The sequence below is a fragment of the Chrysoperla carnea genome, chromosome 1 (assembly GCF_905475395.1).
Source record: "Chrysoperla carnea chromosome 1, inChrCarn1.1, whole genome shotgun sequence".
Classification (NCBI taxonomy): domain Eukaryota; kingdom Metazoa; phylum Arthropoda; class Insecta; order Neuroptera; family Chrysopidae; genus Chrysoperla; species Chrysoperla carnea.
Window position 1 is genome coordinate 131,534,149 of NC_058337.1, and position 20,229 is coordinate 131,554,377.

Genomic DNA, 20,229 nt, shown 5'->3' on the forward strand with positions numbered 1-20,229 from the left:
GTACAAACGAAAATGCGCATTATAAAATAGCATCAGCTCTTTCTGTGAATTTACACCGTCATACAATATCTTTCTTTTACTAACTACAAAAAAATATTTAGAACGGGTACAAAGTTAACAGATTACGCGGATGCTATTTGTATAATGAGCATTTTCTGCTATATATTTTCCCATTCTACTGATTTTTTTAGACTTTTATTAAATTGAAATATATGAACGGTCTAAGAAAGTTTTCTGTAAATAAAATAAAAATAAAATAAATAATATTTGTATTTTTAATTAAAAATTAATAAATTTATTTTATAAAGTAAATGAGTTGATTTATTTATTTGAAAATTTCAGAGCCATTGAATCTTTTAAGAATTTTCCAGCTTAAAGCCATTAAATTGTTTTCGATGATTACCTTACAACGCATTCAGAACAATTTCTTTACAATTCAAAACATTTAAATTAAAAACATTTGGAAATGTACTTAAAATAATTATGTTAATCTAATTAAAAGAGAGAGTATGCAATTTGATAACCTTTTGAGAACATCAAAATATTACGAAAGTCAAATTTTTTTGGACCAGATTATATAAAATAAATTTTAAGACAATATAGTATGATTATAAAAAATTAATTGAAGAATTGTTCAGAATAGCTCTCTACTCTTCCGAAATAAACTTCAAAACTACACCGAATCACTAAACAAATCTGAGTCTATAAATAACAAAGTTATTATTGGCTGGAAGCCCAGATACTCAGCAATCGATGGGAACGAAAAGGATGACAAATTAGCCAAAATTATTACTCCACTAAACGGTCCAGAACCAATCATAGGGCATCATAAAGCACAATAAAAGAATGGATGGTACACGGATGTACCGCTAATGAGCAAACATTCATGGCCAGGACCATGCAAAAACTCTTCTAAACGCTTTTCATGGAAAAAGTCTTCAGAAGATTTGCAATTGGGGATAAATCATTTGAGAATACTTACTGACCTGCCTATGAAACTCAATAATCATATGCTCAAAATCAACCGGTAACTACATAACTGGATTTTACTCCTCATATTTTTTTACCGGGCGCCCTATATGAAAATCGATTCTTGAGCCTTAACTCCAAAAATACGCCAAAGCATCCAACAATTTGGACAAAGCATTGAACAAGTCTCCTTTTTTGAGCTAGGAAATGTCGTACTTTAGGCTGGGAGATTAAAAAATAGTATAAAACTCACGGCCAGAATAATGGATGCAACTTTCTGGCCTAAGATCCTAATATATGTACTATTATGAATCCACGCGGTTTACCACTGCGATGCAATCTAAGAAAGTGGCAAAATGAATAATTTATGAGTTAACCACAAATCACTCGCAATTTTTGTGCAACTGTTGAAAGCAAGTTGAGATGCAATTGCTTTTCATCAAGCAAGGCAAGTATTTTTTGCCACTAGTTTAGTCTTACCAGACAAAGGACTTTACTCTTTATTTTCGTGTGTGGTTAATATTATTTAGAAACTTTCGAATCATTTTATAGCACTCACTAAATTTAAAATTGACCTCATTTTCAATCTATTTTTTTATCAAGAAAAAACAATTTTTTTTACAAAAATTATAAGCAGAATATTAAAAACATGTAACCCTATCCTTGAAAATTTAGTATTTTGGTGGTGTGTTGCTCAGTGCTCAACTTAAAAATTTTTTGTAACATAAATCTACTTCTAAGAATTAACCTACTTAATTCATAGAAACAAAAAAAAATGAACTAAAACAATTAAAATAAAAGTGATAATTGATTCAATTTGAAAACATGGCAAATGTAAAAATTCATTCACTTTCTAACAAGAAAAATGTTTTAAATTATAATTCCAATGGATTAAATTTATTAGAAACAATTCGAAGTAAATCAAACCCGAATGAGGTTTATATATTAGATGATAATATATTAACAGCGATTGATATTCAGCCGAATGGTCATATCGCGAAAAAATGGGATGCAGATTTACAAATTGATTCCATCAATCAATTAAAAAACGATCGTGTTTCGATCGTCAACAATTATGTTTTTGTAAACAATTTTAATGCTGTTAAAACATTCAAAATCGGTCCAAATGGTTTACAATTACATGCAGATTATTCGAAAACAGACAAAAATGATTTTCGATCAATTCATTCACCTCAAGAAGAACGAAACTTTTTGTACGGTACATTCTCTCAAAATGGAATCCTTGGAATACTATTTCAAGATGGTAGAAATGGGATCAAAATTTTCGAGATTGATGGATCCGAATTAGCAGATCCAAATAACTATCCAATTTATGCATTAGAAGGAAATGAAAATAATCCATCGATTTACGCAGATATTCAAGCACGAGGAATTAATAAAGATATCAGTGTTGGTATCGTAAAATCGGGCGCTAATGAACCCGAAACTTTCGTTGTACGTGATAATAATGGTTTGAAATTATATCGAGTCGATGGCGATTCTGAAATTGATTTGTTATTCACGTTAAATGGTATTATGGGACCATTTGAAGATAGGGGCGAAAACGAATTGATTTTATTTGCTAATGTTACCGGTCGTAGAAATAGTTTTCGCGACGTTATATTACGTAACAAAAACGGATTGTATTTGTATGAGTATGTTGGCAATGGATATAAATTGATTAACCATAATCCAATGTTTTCGAATGAGAAAGGTTGGAATGATCCGACTTATTTGAGAACTATGAAAACATTTGATACGACTGGAGATGGGAAAGATGATTTAATCTTCACAGGTACATTTTTTATTTTAGCGCATTTTAAAAAATAGCTAAAATAATAGTAAAAATTAATAAAATCAATCTGTTTAATTTAGATCCAAGAGATTTTGGGTTTGGGACAAAACACGCTGCGAGATTTTTTTTTTTAAATATCTATACTCGGATTTCAAATGAAAAGTTTTGAAAAATGCACTCCTTTATATTTTGTCCGAATGACCTCGGAAACCTTCACCAAGGTTAAATATTATAGTGTTAACATATTTTTCATAGTACAACCTTTTTTTTGCCTCTTTGTCCCCTACAAAATGGTTCTCGTCTTAAGATTATTACGGATTGATTGTATGAAATACCCAATATTCAGTATTCCTCAATATATGAGATCGAAACAGCGAAACTTAAACAATGCTAATTTTTCCCAAATTTAAGATTCGATTTGTAAACTCTTTGTATTCTTCTACAGTAAAACCCGTCTATTGGAAACAGTGAGAGGCCGTAAATTTTCTAAAAGAGTTTTTTTTCATTTTGAATGAACTGGGACTTTCTGAGTTACCCAACTTTCTTATAATACCTACTCAATAGATAAACAAATTCTGAATTTAAAAAACCGATACAAAAAGTTTTTCGAAGCCTTTTTGGGTTTAAAGTACCGTTAACGAGTTAAAATTTTTAAGTAATGTAAATTTCTCAGTCAAACTTAATGAAAAATGGCCTGGTTATAGATTATAGTAAACATTATTTCCTATAACTTTGCTCATTATAAAAATTTAAGTTTTGCTAATATTGGTTCTGTAATTCTTAAAATTAAGAATGCCTTATTCATTAACAACGAGTCAGATCGAAAAATGCCTGAACTTTTCGTCTTAGAGTTTCGTTAAGAATACATAGTTTTGTGTGGTCCGGTGATTCCGGCTCTCAAATAGACTCATGTTTACTTGATTCAATGACAATATAACCATTTTTGTTAACAGGTCCACAAGGAATGGAAATATTATCGTACGATCCCATTGAAAATGTTTGGAACACTTTATTGGACACAAATAATCTATCAGCAGGCGATCGACATGCACGTGTTTTGGACGTCATCAAAACTGATAAAATCCGTTTACTAACACAAAATGCGGCTGGTGGAATCGATAATTGGACATTAGAAGCATCACCACCGTCCACTGTTCCACCAATGGAGTTGGAGAGCAACGATAAAAAAACACCAAATAAAGAATATCCAATACCATCACACGACTTAATGTTACCTTTAACACAAGAATTACCATTACGAGATATGATTGATTATAGTTTCCTGAAGAATAATGTGGAAGCTGTTAGTGGCAATTCCAAATTTTCGATTCCATTGATGAATTCCATTTTAAAATACTTTAGTTGGTATACATTGTCATATGATGGAACTAGCGACACATCAACAATTTTGGGAAAAGGTTTGTAACGATTAAAAGAGTTCTTCCAAAATTTGGGACCTCATCTCATAAAAATTTGCCTTTTATCATTTTTTACTTTTCTTACATGTGGCGCCCTGGGTGGCCAACCGAGCCCTACCCAAACACCGATACTGCAAACCGATTTAGCTACAAAATGCACTTAATAAATATCAAAATTGATTTGATCTTATATTACAGGTTGGAGTGTACCCGAACAACAGATTGTTTTAAATGATCAAGGCAGTGTGTTTCCAGAAGATCATCGATACTATTTAGCAACCACTGATAACGTCTTAGAGCTTTACCACGTCAAATCAGAATCATGGATGGATTCTAAAAATGAAACTCAAACAAAAATGCATTTTACACTAGTTGGAACAGATTTAATCGATAAAAATTCAGATGAAATCACCTCAAATATTGTTTACGACGTTGTACCAAAAAAATGGACTGTTAAAATTAATGGAAATAAATACATTTATGGTACAGAAACGGGTACTGGTTACGATGTCAAATGGGAAAATTGGCGTAAACGTGGACGTTCAAGTTATGATCAAATTCGAGTACCCAAAGTTTGGAATTTGGTTGAAATTTTTGATAGTAATGATAAAAGTGTTGCAATTTATACCTATGATCGTTATGAAGAAATTGCTGATCCCGAAACCGAAAATACATTTACGCAAGGAATGTATTTAACATCTATAGCGGCACCTTTACCCGAAGACGCAGAAGAAGGTGACGAACCAGAGTGGAAAGTTGAATTTCAGTACGCAAATAAAACAGCTGAAGAAATTGAGAAAATACAAATTAATGATGGTAATTTGGAAACTTTTACAAGCATTACCAAATATTTAACCGGATATAATCTATTCACTGATGAGTTCACGCAAACAATTCTATTTGACTACGATGTTCGCGGTAAACAACGATATTTATCGAAAATTAGCCAAAAAGATGAACAATATCCAATTTTAACATTTAAATATAACTCGAATGGATTTTTAACAGAAATTGATTCACCAAATAACATGAAAGCAACAATGACCGTTGAATCAATGATTAAACGTCAAACACTGAATCCGGCAAATAAAGTTCGAACTGAAGAAATTGGTTTAGAAGATAATGTCTATCATCACTCCGATTACATGCTTTTAACATATCTAAAAACCAGTTCGAACGAAGCGGATGATCGTAAAATTGTTCTTAAAGTAATGTCCCCCGATGCCAAAAAAGAATTATTCCAAGTCAGACCGTTTGGAATGAATAATATTAGCGAATATCGTGTCTCCGTTACTGATAACTTATTCTATATTCTATTAATTTCGAGGAAGAATAAGAAACGTGAATTATGGGTATTCCTTAAAAATGAAGATAATAAAACATGGAATCCAAATCCTTCAAGTTATATCCTAGGCGAACGTGCACTTGTTCGTGGAGGTCGTGATTTTGTCGTGTACACCGATGTAATTCTACCCTCTACCGATAAAGGATGCTATCAACGGGTTGTTTTGCCGCCTTCGGGACGTAAACCAGATCCCCCACAACATAAACTAGTATTACTCGAATATAAAAAGGGTAAACTTGATAAAACTGAACTAATCGATTCGAAGAATTTAGATACGAAACGTATGTTATCTCCAGCTGAAATGGAAAAAGGAGGTTTCACAATCCAAGGAAAATTATATCCCTCTGAAATTAAGGAGGAATTATTATTGGCATCTACGGCAGAAATGTTCGTACATTACGCAGATCCTTATATTATTTTAAGTTATCGGGATCAATTTGGACATTGGGAACATCGCCCTGTTGCCGATATGGGAAAACAATATCGACGTACATTAGATACATTCCTGAAATTTGATGTAAACTGCGATCGCAAGAAGTTTTTAATGATGTTGTACAAAGAAACCGCACTCCAAATGAACGATAATATTATTATTAGTTATCGATTAATGCTCGATGATAAATCTGATTTATACACAAATGCCAGAGTTGCTGTCCTTGGATCAGATCATCGATTCAGAAGACGTGAAGAATTTAATCAATTAAAAGATCATATTGAAAGTTTTTCGATACGTCAGAACACTTTAGAATATACTTATAAATTTGATAATAAAACCGAACAATTTAAAATTGATGTTGACATGCCAGAAAAAAAAGAAAAATCCCAAGATGATTATGATGTACTAAAACAAGTCCAGGAACAAATGGATCGTGGATTTTTATTAAATATTCGAGAATATTTGGCAACAATTGAATCGGGTAAATATACACAAAATTCAACGGTTATTGAATTTAACGGCTCTAAATGGGAAGAATTAACTGATGTTGCTGAAACAGTTAAATATCCGGTTATACAAAAACTAACCGATAAGTTTAAATTGGAACAACAACAAGCTGATGGTAGAATTATTTTACGGGAAATCGATAACGAAGGTCGGCGTGGTGACAGGTTTTTAGATGTCAATAACTTGGGTATGATCGTGACAAGTTTGCCAAATTATATTGCCTATAAAACAGATCGTTATGGATTAAAATTCCAACGTTTTAATACAAGGGGAGGCATTTCAAGTGAAGCTGAATCATTACCCAATGAAAAATTAAGCCCATTTTGTAATTCCAAATTAATAATCACCTATGGTGAAGCAGGAAACGGGCAAAATTCTGGACGATCAATTATCTTCCGAGAAATCGAACAGGATATCGATACCGAAGTTGTTTCATTACATACCTTGCGTATGAATAACGGCATTGAACGTAAAACTGCGTTCGAATATTTCGATGAACAAATATCTGGATCAAATGTTTACTTCCCGAAAGTGTTTATTAAACCTGGTAATTATCCACCGAAATTTGGATACATTGAGCAAATTACCAACTTCGAAAATAGAACTTTATCATACACAAATATTCGTGATGCAAGAGGTCAAATTGTAAAACGTGAAGAAGCGTCACAACAAAATCAAGGGAACAATGAAGAATTCAATAAAAACATTCGGGACACTACATTGTTCGATAAGGAGAAAGAAGCGGAAATTGTACAATTTTTCCCATACTATCAAAGCGACGATGAAGTTGATTACTATGGTTTTGAAAGTTATGAAACCAAACAACCAGCGAAGCATCTTTTCGATGAGAACGATGTACAACCATATCAATTCCCGTTGACGGGTATTATGTTCCTTCAATTAGGAACCGGAAAGAAATTTACTAGTGTTTATACACCAAAGAATCAAGAAAATGTTTATAAAGCATCTTCATGGATTCGAAAACCAAATGTTGGATTTAAATTGGGTACACTATCACCAAATTTCAAGGCAAACATCTATTCTGGTCAAAACTATGTATGTACGGTTTTAAGTAAAGTAAAATCTCGTTTAGAAGATTGGTTCTTACTCGAAGTTATGATAGATATGACATACTTAAAGGAATTCGATAGTCAATCGAAAAACTTACGTCCAAATATTGTTATAACTAACGAAAAAAGTAGTGCTCGAACACCAGTTTCGAACAACGAACTCCGTATCGAACTAAGCATATCTCCATCAAAAGACGAAACAGTTGATGTTGATCATATTCTATTTGCCCCAATTAATTTGAAGTCAATAGTGAATGTTTATAGTCCAAAATTATGGACCTTAACTGCCCAAATTACAACCACTGGTTTGATCAAAAAATTCTTATACGATGCATACAATAACGACTTAGCTGTTGTCAATGAATACAATCAAGTGACGGAAATTAATGCCTTCACGAAATTAACAACACAATTATTGAATGGAAATCGATTCCTTGAAACTACTGACGTTACCGTGACCGGTAAACGGGGAATTTATGAAACATTCAGTGATTACGCATACAAAAATCGTTGGGAATTGGAAAATCCTGAGGCATGGATTTTATTTACAAATATTATCCATCATGCTGAAGATTCGTCTGATAAAATTCAATTACGTAGCGATTTTAAAAAGGATTCGATATGTATCCGATTCGATTATAATTTAGATCCTGTCCAAAACTCAAAATTAGTCATTAATAACGACCTCGTTTTGGAACATAGATATATAACATTTGGTCGCGAACGTTTACCAATGCAAACACGAGGAGAATTAATTTATATTCTCGAAAAAGATCGTGTATTTGTTTTTGTTGATGGACTCTTATATTTTGATAACAAGCAAGTTCGAGCTGAAGGAATTACCTTGGAATTAACTGGATTTACTTCCGTGAGTAAAGTTGTTATTCTAGAAGACCCTCTGGTTAGTATCACATATACGACACCACTAGACGATGAATTGCAAAAAGTTCAATTAATAGGACACGACAAAGCAATAGTACGATCGTATGAGATAGATGAAATTGGACGTAAAATTAAGGAAACATTGCCAGAAACAATTCAAATGAATCCAAATCAACCGCTATTGGGTTATAATCGAAATATTACACCTGATCGTGTTAAACATCGACGAATTATCTATCAAGCGGATTCATTGGATCAAATTCGAATTATGGATATACCAAATTCAGAGTTTACGGAGGAAAAAGGTACGGGAAGAATGTTCTATCGTTATGATGAACAAGAAATCCCTGCATATATTTCGGCTAAGTATCCAATTATTAAGGGATATTCGTATCAAGTGGAAATGAAAGGCGGTGAAATAAGAGATTTGAATGTCTATAACAACAAACGGCAAAAGGTGAGTTTTTTTTTCTTTGTAGTGAGAAAGGCATTTGAAGTTGGAAGTTGTCCAAGAACAGTAAAATTGTTTTGGCTTTGACCGATTTTAACTAAGATACGTCGTAACTACTATAAGTACGTTGCTCTTAGAGATCTTTCGAGGAGAGTTTTTCAGGTCCTCAAAGTAGGTTCGTCTCTTTACTCTTTTATACACAAGAAAAAGTGTTACGTTATTATTTCACGTTTTAATACATGGTTTTCGAGATATTGCTTGAAATCAGATCCAAAACTCGTGTATCACAGTCACAGCCCACTACATTTGCACATAAATTTAACTAAAACGTTTCCAAAAAAATCAAGTCTTCTTATTTTTGCAGATTGCTCAATGCCTTTACGTGCCACGCGTAAACGGAATTTTAAGCACATATGAATACAATGAAAAAGGTCAACTAGAAACAACATTAACACCAGCCTACCATAAATTAGCCGGAACTACATTGGAAAAATCATTCCCACCGAGTGAAATAGAAAGATTAAAAAAGAATCTGGCTTTCCATTTCTCATACACAGAAAGTGGAAAACCAAAAATATATCAAGGTCCCGATTCAGGAAAACGCTTGAGTCTTTACAATAAACAAGATTTACTGAAATTCTTCGTCAATTACGAATATAAGGACGATAATCGTATTGCCAGTGTATCATTTTTCAATTATGACGAAATCAATCGCTTAATCTCAACTGGTTATATTAATAACCCAGAAAGGTTAACTGTTGATTATTTAGAAAAACTCACTGAAACTTATTTATCCAAAGAAGTGAATCCAAATGTTGTGGAATATCAAAAATTCGAATATGATGATTTGGAAGAAGATCCATTTTTACGTGAGAATGTTAAACGTGTTGTGACACTCACTAAAGATTATCCATTTGCCGAAGAATTCGTAACAAATATGCGTAAACATGTTTTAACGCGTCGAATTTATCTGCCATTACAAAGTAACAAAGATTTACAATCAATTGAAATGACCAAACAATACACCGAAGCTGGTGATCTTGTCGATCGTGTCAATTATCCTTACGAGCATAATGGAAATCTCCTTAAAATCCAACTGCTTTATAACAAGCTAAACCAAGTTGTGGGTATAACAGGACCAGATGGAGATTTGTGTAATTTCGAATATAACGCCGAAGGTGGTGTTTCAAAAGAAATTCGTTCGCCTAATAAACCAACACAATTCGAACGTACTTACAAATTTAATGAACTTGGTAGTTTCACCCAAATTTCTGATAAATTTTTGGATGAAGATTTAACATACACCCAACCAGGATATGGAAACTTTGGATTTGGAGACGGTACAATGACTTCAACGACATATAATGCCAAATGGCATAAGGCAGCCGATGAAAGTGAACTTAAATTAAATGAACAATCATTTGGAAAAGTCATCGGTCCAGAAAATTCGAAAAAATGTTTTAATGCCTTAAAACAAACAGGACATATTAACAGTGAAAACTATCAAGAGAAAATCTTCTACGAAGCAGATTCTCAAATTCCTGCTACATGTTATGAAAAACGTAGCCAAATTTCCAAGGCTATTAATCAAAATACATTCCCAAAAACTTATGGACATAGTTATGATTTCGGTAATCAAAAAGAATTAACTAAAGCGAAATACTTTGTTGGGAAAAATAATGTGAAACCATTACAAATGAAAACTTTGGAATCATTATATAGAGATCAAGCACGCGGAATTTGGGAGAAATTAAAACGCTTCAATTTTATCCTGGAAGATAATCTACAAATTGAAGTATCCACAGCCCAAGCGAAAAAAGGTATGGAAACATTAGCAAATCCAAATATTCAACAAGATATTAGTAGAGCAGTAGGTGGACTCGATCAAACTTTCGTAACAAGACATGGAAAGAGTATCGAACAATTATTATTACAATCCTATTTGGATGGAAAACGATTATCTTTGAATGATTTTGAGAAGTTTATCGATTATGAGAAAAAAAATACTAACACAATTAATGCCGTATGGAATGTTATACAATCCAAATATTTAAGAGATCCCACAAATCCAAAATTACGGCAAATATTTGATGCGAATAATTTCCAAGCAGCTATTAAATTATTAAACCAACATTTCACAACTGAAATCTTACAAGATGAAGCTGATACTGAATCTGGTTTACTCGATGAACATGGCAATCATAAAATTTTCTATGTTGGATCAAATTATCGTCAATTAGATTATGAAGAAAATTCGAATCGTGTTAAAACAGTGTACATGAGTGAAGCGAAAAATTTTGCTGCTGAAATGAAACATGATTCACAGGTAAAATTTTTCACATTTATATTTAATTGTAATTATTCTCCGAAAAAATATGTTACTAGTCGCTAATTTTGAGAATTGTTCCTCGAATGTCTGTTTATACTGTGAGTGAGCGCTCCACAGACCATTCAACAAGCAAATTAGATGCCGTGCGCTCTCAATGCTGTCTAGAGAACAGGGTGCTTCCTCTAATGAGAGTGAAAATAATGACCACCACTGTTGAGTAGATATTTTTGAAGAATTACGATCAGACTCCTCTTTTCCACTGGGTACTCTGAATTTCTCTGAGTCCTGCGATCGATAGAGGCTCCGATCTGCCCTCAAAAATCATTCTTTGAATTAACCGTACAAAACACTACAAAATTGAATTTAGAATTCGATTTAATTGAGATTACATTACGTTTTAAGTGTTATTTTGTATTTTTCACAGGGTAATGTAATAAAAGCAGAACATAAAAAAATTAAGAACATCGAATACGACAAAGTGATCAGCAAAATATCCCAAATCGAAATGGAAGATGGACGAGTTATCAAATTCAATTACGATTCAAGAACAGATCGTATTGCAAAACGTGTATTTGGATCAAACGGTAAATTAACCAAAGAAATCAATTACATTCGAGATGAAAATGGAAAATGTTTAGTACAACGTGAAGTTGTATACTTCGAAAATTCATCACCAATGATCACAATGACCGCATATGTTTATGGTCCAAAAGGTCTTTTACTTGGATTCTATCGTAACGGTGAATTTTACAATGTTCTCACCGATCATGAAGGTTCAACACGTTTGATTGAAAAGAATGGTGAAATTGTTGCGGCATACGACTATTACCCATATGGAAGTACCATTCGAGTTTATGGAAAAGATCCTAATGCACATATTCCATATCGTTATACTGGTCAAGAATGGGATGAAGAAACTGGTTTATATTATTTCATTGCTAGATATTATGATCCAGAAATTGGTCGATTCTTACAAATGGATCCAATGGGACAATATTTCTCACCATATAAATTTTCTGGTAAATCTATACTAATATTATAAATTTTAAAAGTGACTTTGTTTGTTATCTTCTTTTCAATTCGATCTGTCCCAAAAAGTTCCGTGGAAGATCATACATTCGGAATCATACATTATTATTTTCTGGGACATACAAAGAAATAATTGGGTGTAACACTCTTGTATGTACTGCTCCCCAGGGAATATTTAAGATATTTAAAGTATCTGTTCGAGTAACTGATTTTGTTTTATGTTTGTTTCCAGGAAATTCACCCGTTTCTTTAGTAGATCCCGATGGAGAATTTGTATTTTTACTAGTAGTACTAGTATTTTTGGTTGTTGGTGCTTATCTTGGAGGTGCAGCCGCCAACGGAAATTGGAATCCCTTAGAGTGGGATTGGACATCAAAAGAAACATGGCTGGGAATAATTGGAGGTGGAATTGTTGGTGCAACAATACCTTTCTGTAAGTTCCTTAATTATTCGATTAAAAAGAACACATGAAAATAAATAATTTTTCTTTGCAGTTGCTCTCCAATCAGTTGCTATTTTAGCAGCACATATGCCATTATGGGCAGCATGGACTACAGTTGCTGCTTTAGGTGTTGGTTTTGCATACGCTGAAGGTGTTAAATACAGTGGAAGTTGGAATCCACTTGAATGGGACTATACTAATCCAACGTTAATTAATACCATATTCACTGGATTTGGTCAAGGTACAGGTTTTGTGTACTCTGTTTCTGGTGTTACTAGTCCAGTTGCATTCTTCAAAGGTTTGAGTAACTTTAAGAAAATTGCCTTTGTCGCTACCACAGTTGGAAACTTTGGATTAAATGTTTACATCGAAGGATCGGCTATGAAATGGAACTTCAAGTAAGTAAACAAATGATTTAATTATTTATGAGTAGAGCCAAAAATGACGTATCGTGGACAGCAAATATATACATCTCAATATATTCAGAATATTTAAACAAATTACGCAGTTAGTTGTTACATTTCTTTCCTAAATGAATAATTTTTGTTTCCAGAGACCCACAAATGTATATTATGTTGCTCACAAATGCTGTACATGCACATGAAGGTGCAATGATGTTCTCTAAAGGTGTAGGAAGAATTGGAAAACGATTTACTTCATTGAAAACACATTTAAAGAGCCTACGCACGGGAACGAAAAAGATTGGTGAATATTTGAATAAAGATGTTGGAAAGAAATTACTTCAATACACGGGAGAAGTGTTATCAGGACTTGAAGTCACTGCCTCCAAAGCCTATGATACATTCAATGCAATTGATAATGATGAAGTCTTATGGAATTTGGCTGGATCCAGAGCATATTCTGAACATGTCCGAGAATTCCTTGCTGATGAAAAAGTAGCAAGAAGAAAATGGCAAGCAGCTTTGTTCTTTGTCCCAGGTTCTCATATTAAAAAGGTTACGGGCTTTAAACAATTACCAACAAGAAAATTGGTATCAAATCTTGTCAAATTATTCAGTAATGCTAAATACGGCCAAAATTTGAATAATGGTCTTGTAAAAGTCGATAAATTTTATGGTGCTATTGATTTAGATTCATCTTTTGCTTCGAAACTAATTTCCGCTTTGGGTGGTAAATCTAATTTACGTAACATACAAATGGTAGTGTTTAGTAACTCAGATACAGGAGCGCATATTGTAACATTTATGGAAAAAGGATCGACTGGAACTACATTACAAATACTAGATGTTGATGACGAAGAATTTAATGTCAATGTTTTGAGTACAATTGACGATAAATTAAATGCAATTCGACAAGAATGTCTAAGAATTTTCCAAGAGATTTCACCACAATTGAAGAATGATGTTAAAGTCACTGGTTTTGTGGATAAAGATAACTCAATTGATGCTTTATTACAAAAAGTTGAGCGAAAAATAAATTCGAATAAGCCATTTGTGAATTCATTAAACAAAGGTTTAAAGAAAATCTTAACACAGCAAACTCGCAAAATAAATAGCCAAATTTTAAGTTTACGTGACGCTGTACGAAGCAATCGTGCAAATGAACAACAAAAACGTCAATTGGAACAATTGACAAAACAACGTATTCAAATGGGATCTGTAAATGAACGTTTGAGTAAAATTATTGATAATCATTCTTCAAAACTTCTAGGAATTGAAGTAAGTATTTATTTCATCAAATAACACGCTCGCGCTAATCTAGATATCGAAAGGAAATGTCTGAAACATTCCTTTCCTTGTTCCAAGGTCTGTTATTTCCCCTGGGACTGTTCTTTTCAGAGAAGCTAATAGCGTTTTTAAGTTGTATTCTTTAAGTTAGTTGCACCCAATTAAAAAACATAATAATATTACTATTCGCCACTAGATGTCAGGAAGAGTCATATTTTTCAGTTAAATTTTCAGTTTTTCCTGAAAACACGGATAAAACGGCGTTTTCTAAAAATGAAACCCAGCTGGATCACCCCGAAAACCCTCTGACTAAATTTCATGAAAGTCGTTGGAGCCATTTCCGAGAGATATATATAAGAATTGTTCTTTTAAATATATAAGATTTATTATGGGTACTTACCTATAATAATCCTCGTTGCAAAGAGTCCTCAGCAGGCCTTCCCATTATTCATCGCCCTACCACTTTATATTATGCGCTTTTAAAGGCAATATGCCTTTTTGTTGGATTCTTAACTCTGAATTACATTTATTCTTGAAGCTGCGTTTCTAAACCATTCCCAGTTTTAGAATTACTCAAAAAAAAAAAAAAAAAAAAAATGAATCTAGAGCGAAATTCAGGTTTAATCACCTTTACTCATTAAATTTGATCTTCGGTAACTTACTTACTTACTGATCTTCGGTTAATCTGAGAAGGTTTCACGTTAAAAATAAGAAACTCTATTCACGAATGCTCCATTTCTCCTAACCTTTTAAGACGAGTTTTGCGAAATAACTCTGGTTGTGTAAGAAACGTTTGTTTTTCTTTCATTAACTTGAAACCTTTCTCAATTTTCGTAACTTTTGGATATTTCGCTTCTAGCAATTTAATTTTCGTAAATTCCTCAAACTTGCGAGAATTTCCATATTAATCAAATGACATTAAAATATTTCCCAGTTCGTTGGTAACCCAGTCCAAACATAATTTGCGAACCCATAATTTATATTATATTGTAAATTTGCAACTAAATAAAAAATATTTAATTTCCAGAAAATTCTCGCCAATTGGATACCAGAAAAGGGCATTGAAAACAAAACAATAACATATGAAGAAACCATGTTACCAGTTGATTATCGTCCAACTGATTTCATTTACGACGAGGGTATATGCGCGACAAGTTCTCATCCAATTACAAAATGTAATTGGTGCCCTGAAACAATATCAAAGAATGCTCACTCCTCATTAAATCATTTACGTTGGACCGAAGAAATTGATGTTGGTTCGTTAGACACAAAACAAGGATTATTCTATGAGCCAACAAACGAATGGAAACAATCCAATTCCAGATCGAAACGTGCGGATAAATCATGGATTGTATCTAAGTTACAATCGTGTTTAGAATACTTAAACTTAACATCTGCTGCACCCGAGACACCAATCTGGAATAATCGACCACATATTGAACAAGATGTCCCGGTTGAAACTGGTACACAATTTACGACTCCCGATTACTCGATGTCTGACGTTAATAGTACACTGTTCTTGATCGATATGTGTGTACGAAAAGTAACTGGTGAAAAATATATTGGTAATGGTAATCAAATTTCATTGGACAAAGCTCAAGAAATGTCTATGAATATTGTGGAAGATATTGAACAATTATTGCTTGAGACAATCAATGAGGATTTATTGGATTTAATTGATTTCCCACACCTACAATGTCGTCTATTTGAGACTGTTGCCCGTGGTACGCCATCCAAGATACCAACCATCGTCATGGACTCTTTGAAAGATGTTCTTAAAGATTTAACATCTGAGGAACGAAAAAATATTGAAATGTACTTTAACAAGAAATGTAATTAAATTATGATCATAAACAAACGACCGTTATGAAGTCAAAAGTCTTGCTTATTTTGTAAATTGGGTTTTTGCAAAAAAAAGATTGTCATTTTAATAAGGTTATTACAACATGAAAACAAATGGAATTAATAAACTTGCTTATTCAATAATTTTTTTTGTTTTTCTTTGCAATCCAGGTTTTTCTGACAAATAAGTTTGCCTGTTAAGATGATGTAACCTTACAATACCGCTTTATGCTGGCAAATAATACATAACGTTCCAAAAAACATATCGACAAATGTACTATTTTTTCTTATTTCTCAATCATCTTCTTAGGTCAATCGTATTATATTAAACGTCAGGCCAATATCTTTCAAAATATTGAGCCTCGAATTCTTTTAATTTTGTATTTCATATTTTTAGGCTGAAAACGATAAATCGATTTTAAGGGGAACCCCTTTGGAAAATATCGAAATCTAGAAAAAATTTTTTTTGTTCCAATTTAAATGAAAATCATTTTCTTAGGCCATTTTGACCCAAAATTAATGAAAATCGTATTATTTTAAACGTCCGACCAATGGCTTGCAAAATATTGAACCTCGAATTCTTATAATTTTGAATTTCATACTCGTTAGGCTGATATCTTGAAAACGATAAATCTAATCGCATTTTTACAGACGGGATCGTTTTCGTAGGGTTCAGATTAGCTTAGAAACAGATTTTTATCCAAATTGGAGACAAAAATTTTGTTCGAATTTTCATCCTTTTTTTAAGGGGTATCCCTTTGGAAAATATCGAAATCTAGAAAAAATTTTGTGATAAAAATCGAAAAATACTCCTATAATACTGCTGCCTAGTGATTTTTTAGTAGTTTTCTATAGCGTGTTCAGTGGGCTTGAGCATTGAAAGATATCAAGAACGCAAAAAAAACCAATTTTTTTGCACAATTTTATTACAAAACACGAAAATACTTCATTTCGATTACATTTAATTAAATTACTTAGAAAATGGTAAAAAACGTTTTTTTCTTCACTGCGAATCACTAGACGAACTACTACTCGAATCCGTGGACATAACCTCAACATCCTCATTCTCTTGTTTATGATTCCGTGTATCCATCGGAACACTACCCTGTCCAACAGAAATATGAATTTCACCGGATGGATGCCAAGCGAATTGATTCTGTTGCGAAGCAGGAATATCCGTTGTACGATGCAAATCAGATAAATTATTTGTTTGTGGTAAATTTCCATTAATTGGATCACTTAAACGACCCAAAAAGCCTAGACGCATTTCAATATCGGTTGGATACGGTCGACGTGGATCACCTTGTTGCCATGTGAGTGGAGCACATACAGCATTTGATGCGGATATTCGATGAGCGAATTTTATTAATTCCTCTGATGGTACAGGCCGTTTATTTGCTTTCGCTATCGATTGTAATTTTTGTTTAGCTTGAAATATAGCTGTTGCTAATATTTGCTCAGCTTCTTTGAGTTGTCCTTGTAAATGATTTATTTCGAGATCTTGTCGATCAACCTCAGCTTTGATTGCACTCATTTTCTGATCGATTTTTGCTTGTTCTCCAGCTAATTTTAGTGTATCTTTTAATTGTTTATCTTTTAACACTAACAGATCCGTTAAATTTGCATATTCTTGGCCAGATATTTTCGATTGTTTTGGTGCTATAGCATTTTCAATTAGTTCCCTAAACATAATAAATTAATTAATTAATTAAAATATTCGACTAAAATAAAAGAAATAACTCTAATTACTTTGAAATTAATTCAATATCATCGATAATTGATAATAATTTCTCTTCCGTGCTAATATTTGCAGACATTTTTCAAAAATTGACACCGGTGCAAGGTAAATATTAAATACAACTGTCAAACATAAGGATAGGATTGGATTCTTTATTTTGATAAGTTTCACTGTAATACTGCGTAGTTGTCAACAATATAAAGGTACGATCACACTACCATAATAAAAATGCGGATAAAAAGCGGGTCGCTTAAGTGGCATAAAACTTCTATGCCATGAGTTAAATGTTTTACGCAGCTATCTGTATACCTTCATTTAAAAAGGTGATTCTTATTTCTTTTTAATCTTATGCAAGTAGTGTGATCAAATAAAAAAAAAATGGCGTCAATTTTTAGATAATTCTGAGTTCGGAGAAAAAAATTGAATTTAGTAGATCATTATGATACAAATTGAGGAAACTAAAATCTAACATTTTTTGATGGTCGGAAGGGGTCCAAAAAAAATGGTAAAGTGGCCTAATCCGGTCTTTCGCGTCAGACACCGTCGGATTGAGTTAAAAATAAAAAAGTGTTCAATAAGCTTACGCGCCGTAAAAAGGCGAAAAGAATGAGCTGCGAATGAACTCGATTGGTCCATCGATGTCCCCACAAATTGCAAAAAACCATCGACTTTGCTCGAAATTTCAAAACTTCATAGCTCTTGTTGTTTTAAAGATTCAAAGCTGAGATTTAAATGGATTGTAGCTTTTGTACCCATGAAGTATCACACACAATTTCAGCAAGATTGAATGTATACTTTTTGCAAACCGCAGCTGAATGCAAAAAACAGGACTTTTGTAAAATGGCCCTAAAAAAGTTGTGGTGCGGTAACGCGCTATTTTTTTTACGCGATCATATGCTTCAATAGTTAAAGTAATACCTACTAAAGTGTCAACCTCTCATCTTAAGTAAAAGTTAATAAAATATTAATTTTAAATTACTATTATTTTAAATTATAACATTAAAAATAGGATGGAAGTAATGGGAGCAATTATTAAGACTATAATGTCACATAACTTCTGTCTCTTAATAATTGCTCCCATTACTTCCATCCTATTTTTAATGTTATAATTTAAAATAATAGTAATTTAAAATTAATATTTTAGTAACTTTTACTTAAGATGAGAGGTTGGCACTTTAGTAGGTATTACTTTAACTATTGACGCATATGATCGCGTAAAAAAAATAGCGCGTTACCGCACCACAACTTTTTTAGGGCCATTTTACAAAAGTCCTGTTTTTTGCATTCAGCTGCGGTTTGCAAAAAGTATACATTCGATCTTGCTGAAATTGTGTGTGATACTTCATGGGTACAAAAGCTACAATCCATTTAAATCTCAGCTTTGAATCTTTAAAACAACAAGAGCTATGAAGTTTTGAAATTTCGAGCAAAATCGATGGTTTTTTGCAATTTGTGGGGACATCGATGGACCAATCGAGTTCATTCGCAGCTCATTCTCTTCGCCTTTTTACGGCGCGTAAGCTTATTGAACACTTTTTTATTTTTAACTCAATCCGACGGTGTCTGACGCGAAAGACCGGATTAGGCCACTTTACCATTTTTTTTGGACCCCTTCCGACCATCAAAAAATGTTAGATTTTAGTTTCCTCAATTTGTATCATAATGATCTACTAAATTCAATTTTTTTCTCCGAACTCAGAATTAAATTATTCAAAAAGTTAATTTGATCACATTAAAGCCACAAACCAATGATATCCATGATTACCATCTCGCATGTATTTCTTTGGTTAAGCTAATATCCAATCACTCTCAGAATGTCGACTTCATCATCATATGTAGAAACGGAATGTCTATTGCCACCCGCAACGCAATCATCCCTGCCTATCATTTCAAACGCGGATGGCTTGTGTACTGAGGTAAAAAAAATTTATATCCGTGGATACAGTAAGAGTCACGTATCAAGCACAGGGCCGGATTAACAAGTAGGTAGAATAGGCAGTTGCCTGGGGCCCCCGATTTTAGGGGGCCCCCGAAAAATGAAAAAGACTTCTAAAATTTTCTTACAAACATAAAATTCTAGAGAGTGAAAGAAAAATATAATCAGAACTGAAAATAAATTTTACTCAAATAAATAAAACTCAATTGACCGCATTCAAAAGGCGACGACCGACGAACTAGACAAGGTTCCTAAAAAGGACATTTCCGAGGCTCATTTTCCAAATTGTATGAGCGTGCAAAGAAGTGTATCGAAGTGAAAGGAGAGTATATTGAATAATAAAAAAGAATTA

At 32.9% G+C, this 20,229-nt stretch overlaps 2 protein-coding genes across 2 annotated transcripts; one reads left to right on the forward strand and one right to left on the reverse strand.

Annotated features, from left to right (window-relative positions):
* The first annotated feature begins 1,827 nt into the window (after positions 1–1,827).
* On the forward strand, positions 1,828–16,347 carry LOC123290430. The gene is made up of 9 exons (XM_044870604.1): positions 1,828–2,764; positions 3,718–4,182; positions 4,381–8,879; positions 9,238–11,199; positions 11,627–12,221; positions 12,464–12,664; positions 12,726–13,071; positions 13,227–14,352; positions 15,389–16,347. Exons 1-9 carry the CDS (start codon positions 2,506–2,508, stop codon positions 16,199–16,201), a joined length of 10,266 nt encoding a protein of 3,421 aa, XP_044726539.1. The 5' UTR covers positions 1,828–2,505; the 3' UTR covers positions 16,202–16,347.
* An 814-nt stretch (positions 16,348–17,161) lies between these two features.
* Positions 17,162–18,055, reverse strand: LOC123305589 (mediator of RNA polymerase II transcription subunit 4). The gene is made up of 2 exons (XM_044887360.1): positions 17,953–18,055; positions 17,162–17,885 (listed from the first exon to the last, which is right to left on the reverse strand). Exons 1-2 carry the CDS (start codon positions 18,018–18,020, stop codon positions 17,207–17,209), a joined length of 747 nt encoding a protein of 248 aa, XP_044743295.1. The 5' UTR covers positions 18,021–18,055; the 3' UTR covers positions 17,162–17,206.
* Positions 18,056–20,229: the final 2,174 nt, after the last annotated feature.

Coding starts and splice junctions, on each gene's coding strand:
- LOC123290430 (XM_044870604.1), top strand. CDS start 2,506: ATGGGACCATTTGAAGATAGGGGCGAAAACGAATTGATTTTATTTGCT. Junction 4,183..4,380: donor ATCAACAATTTTGGGAAAAG/GTTTGTAACGAT, acceptor CTTATATTACAG/GTTGGAGTGTACCCGAACAA. Junction 12,665..12,725: donor TGGTGCAACAATACCTTTCT/GTAAGTTCCTTA, acceptor TTTTCTTTGCAG/TTGCTCTCCAATCAGTTGCT.
- LOC123305589 (XM_044887360.1), bottom strand. CDS start 18,020: ATGTCTGCAAATATTAGCACGGAAGAGAAATTATTATCAATTATCGAT. Junction 17,886..17,952: donor GATATTGAATTAATTTCAAA/GTAATTAGAGTT, acceptor TATTATGTTTAG/GGAACTAATTGAAAATGCTA.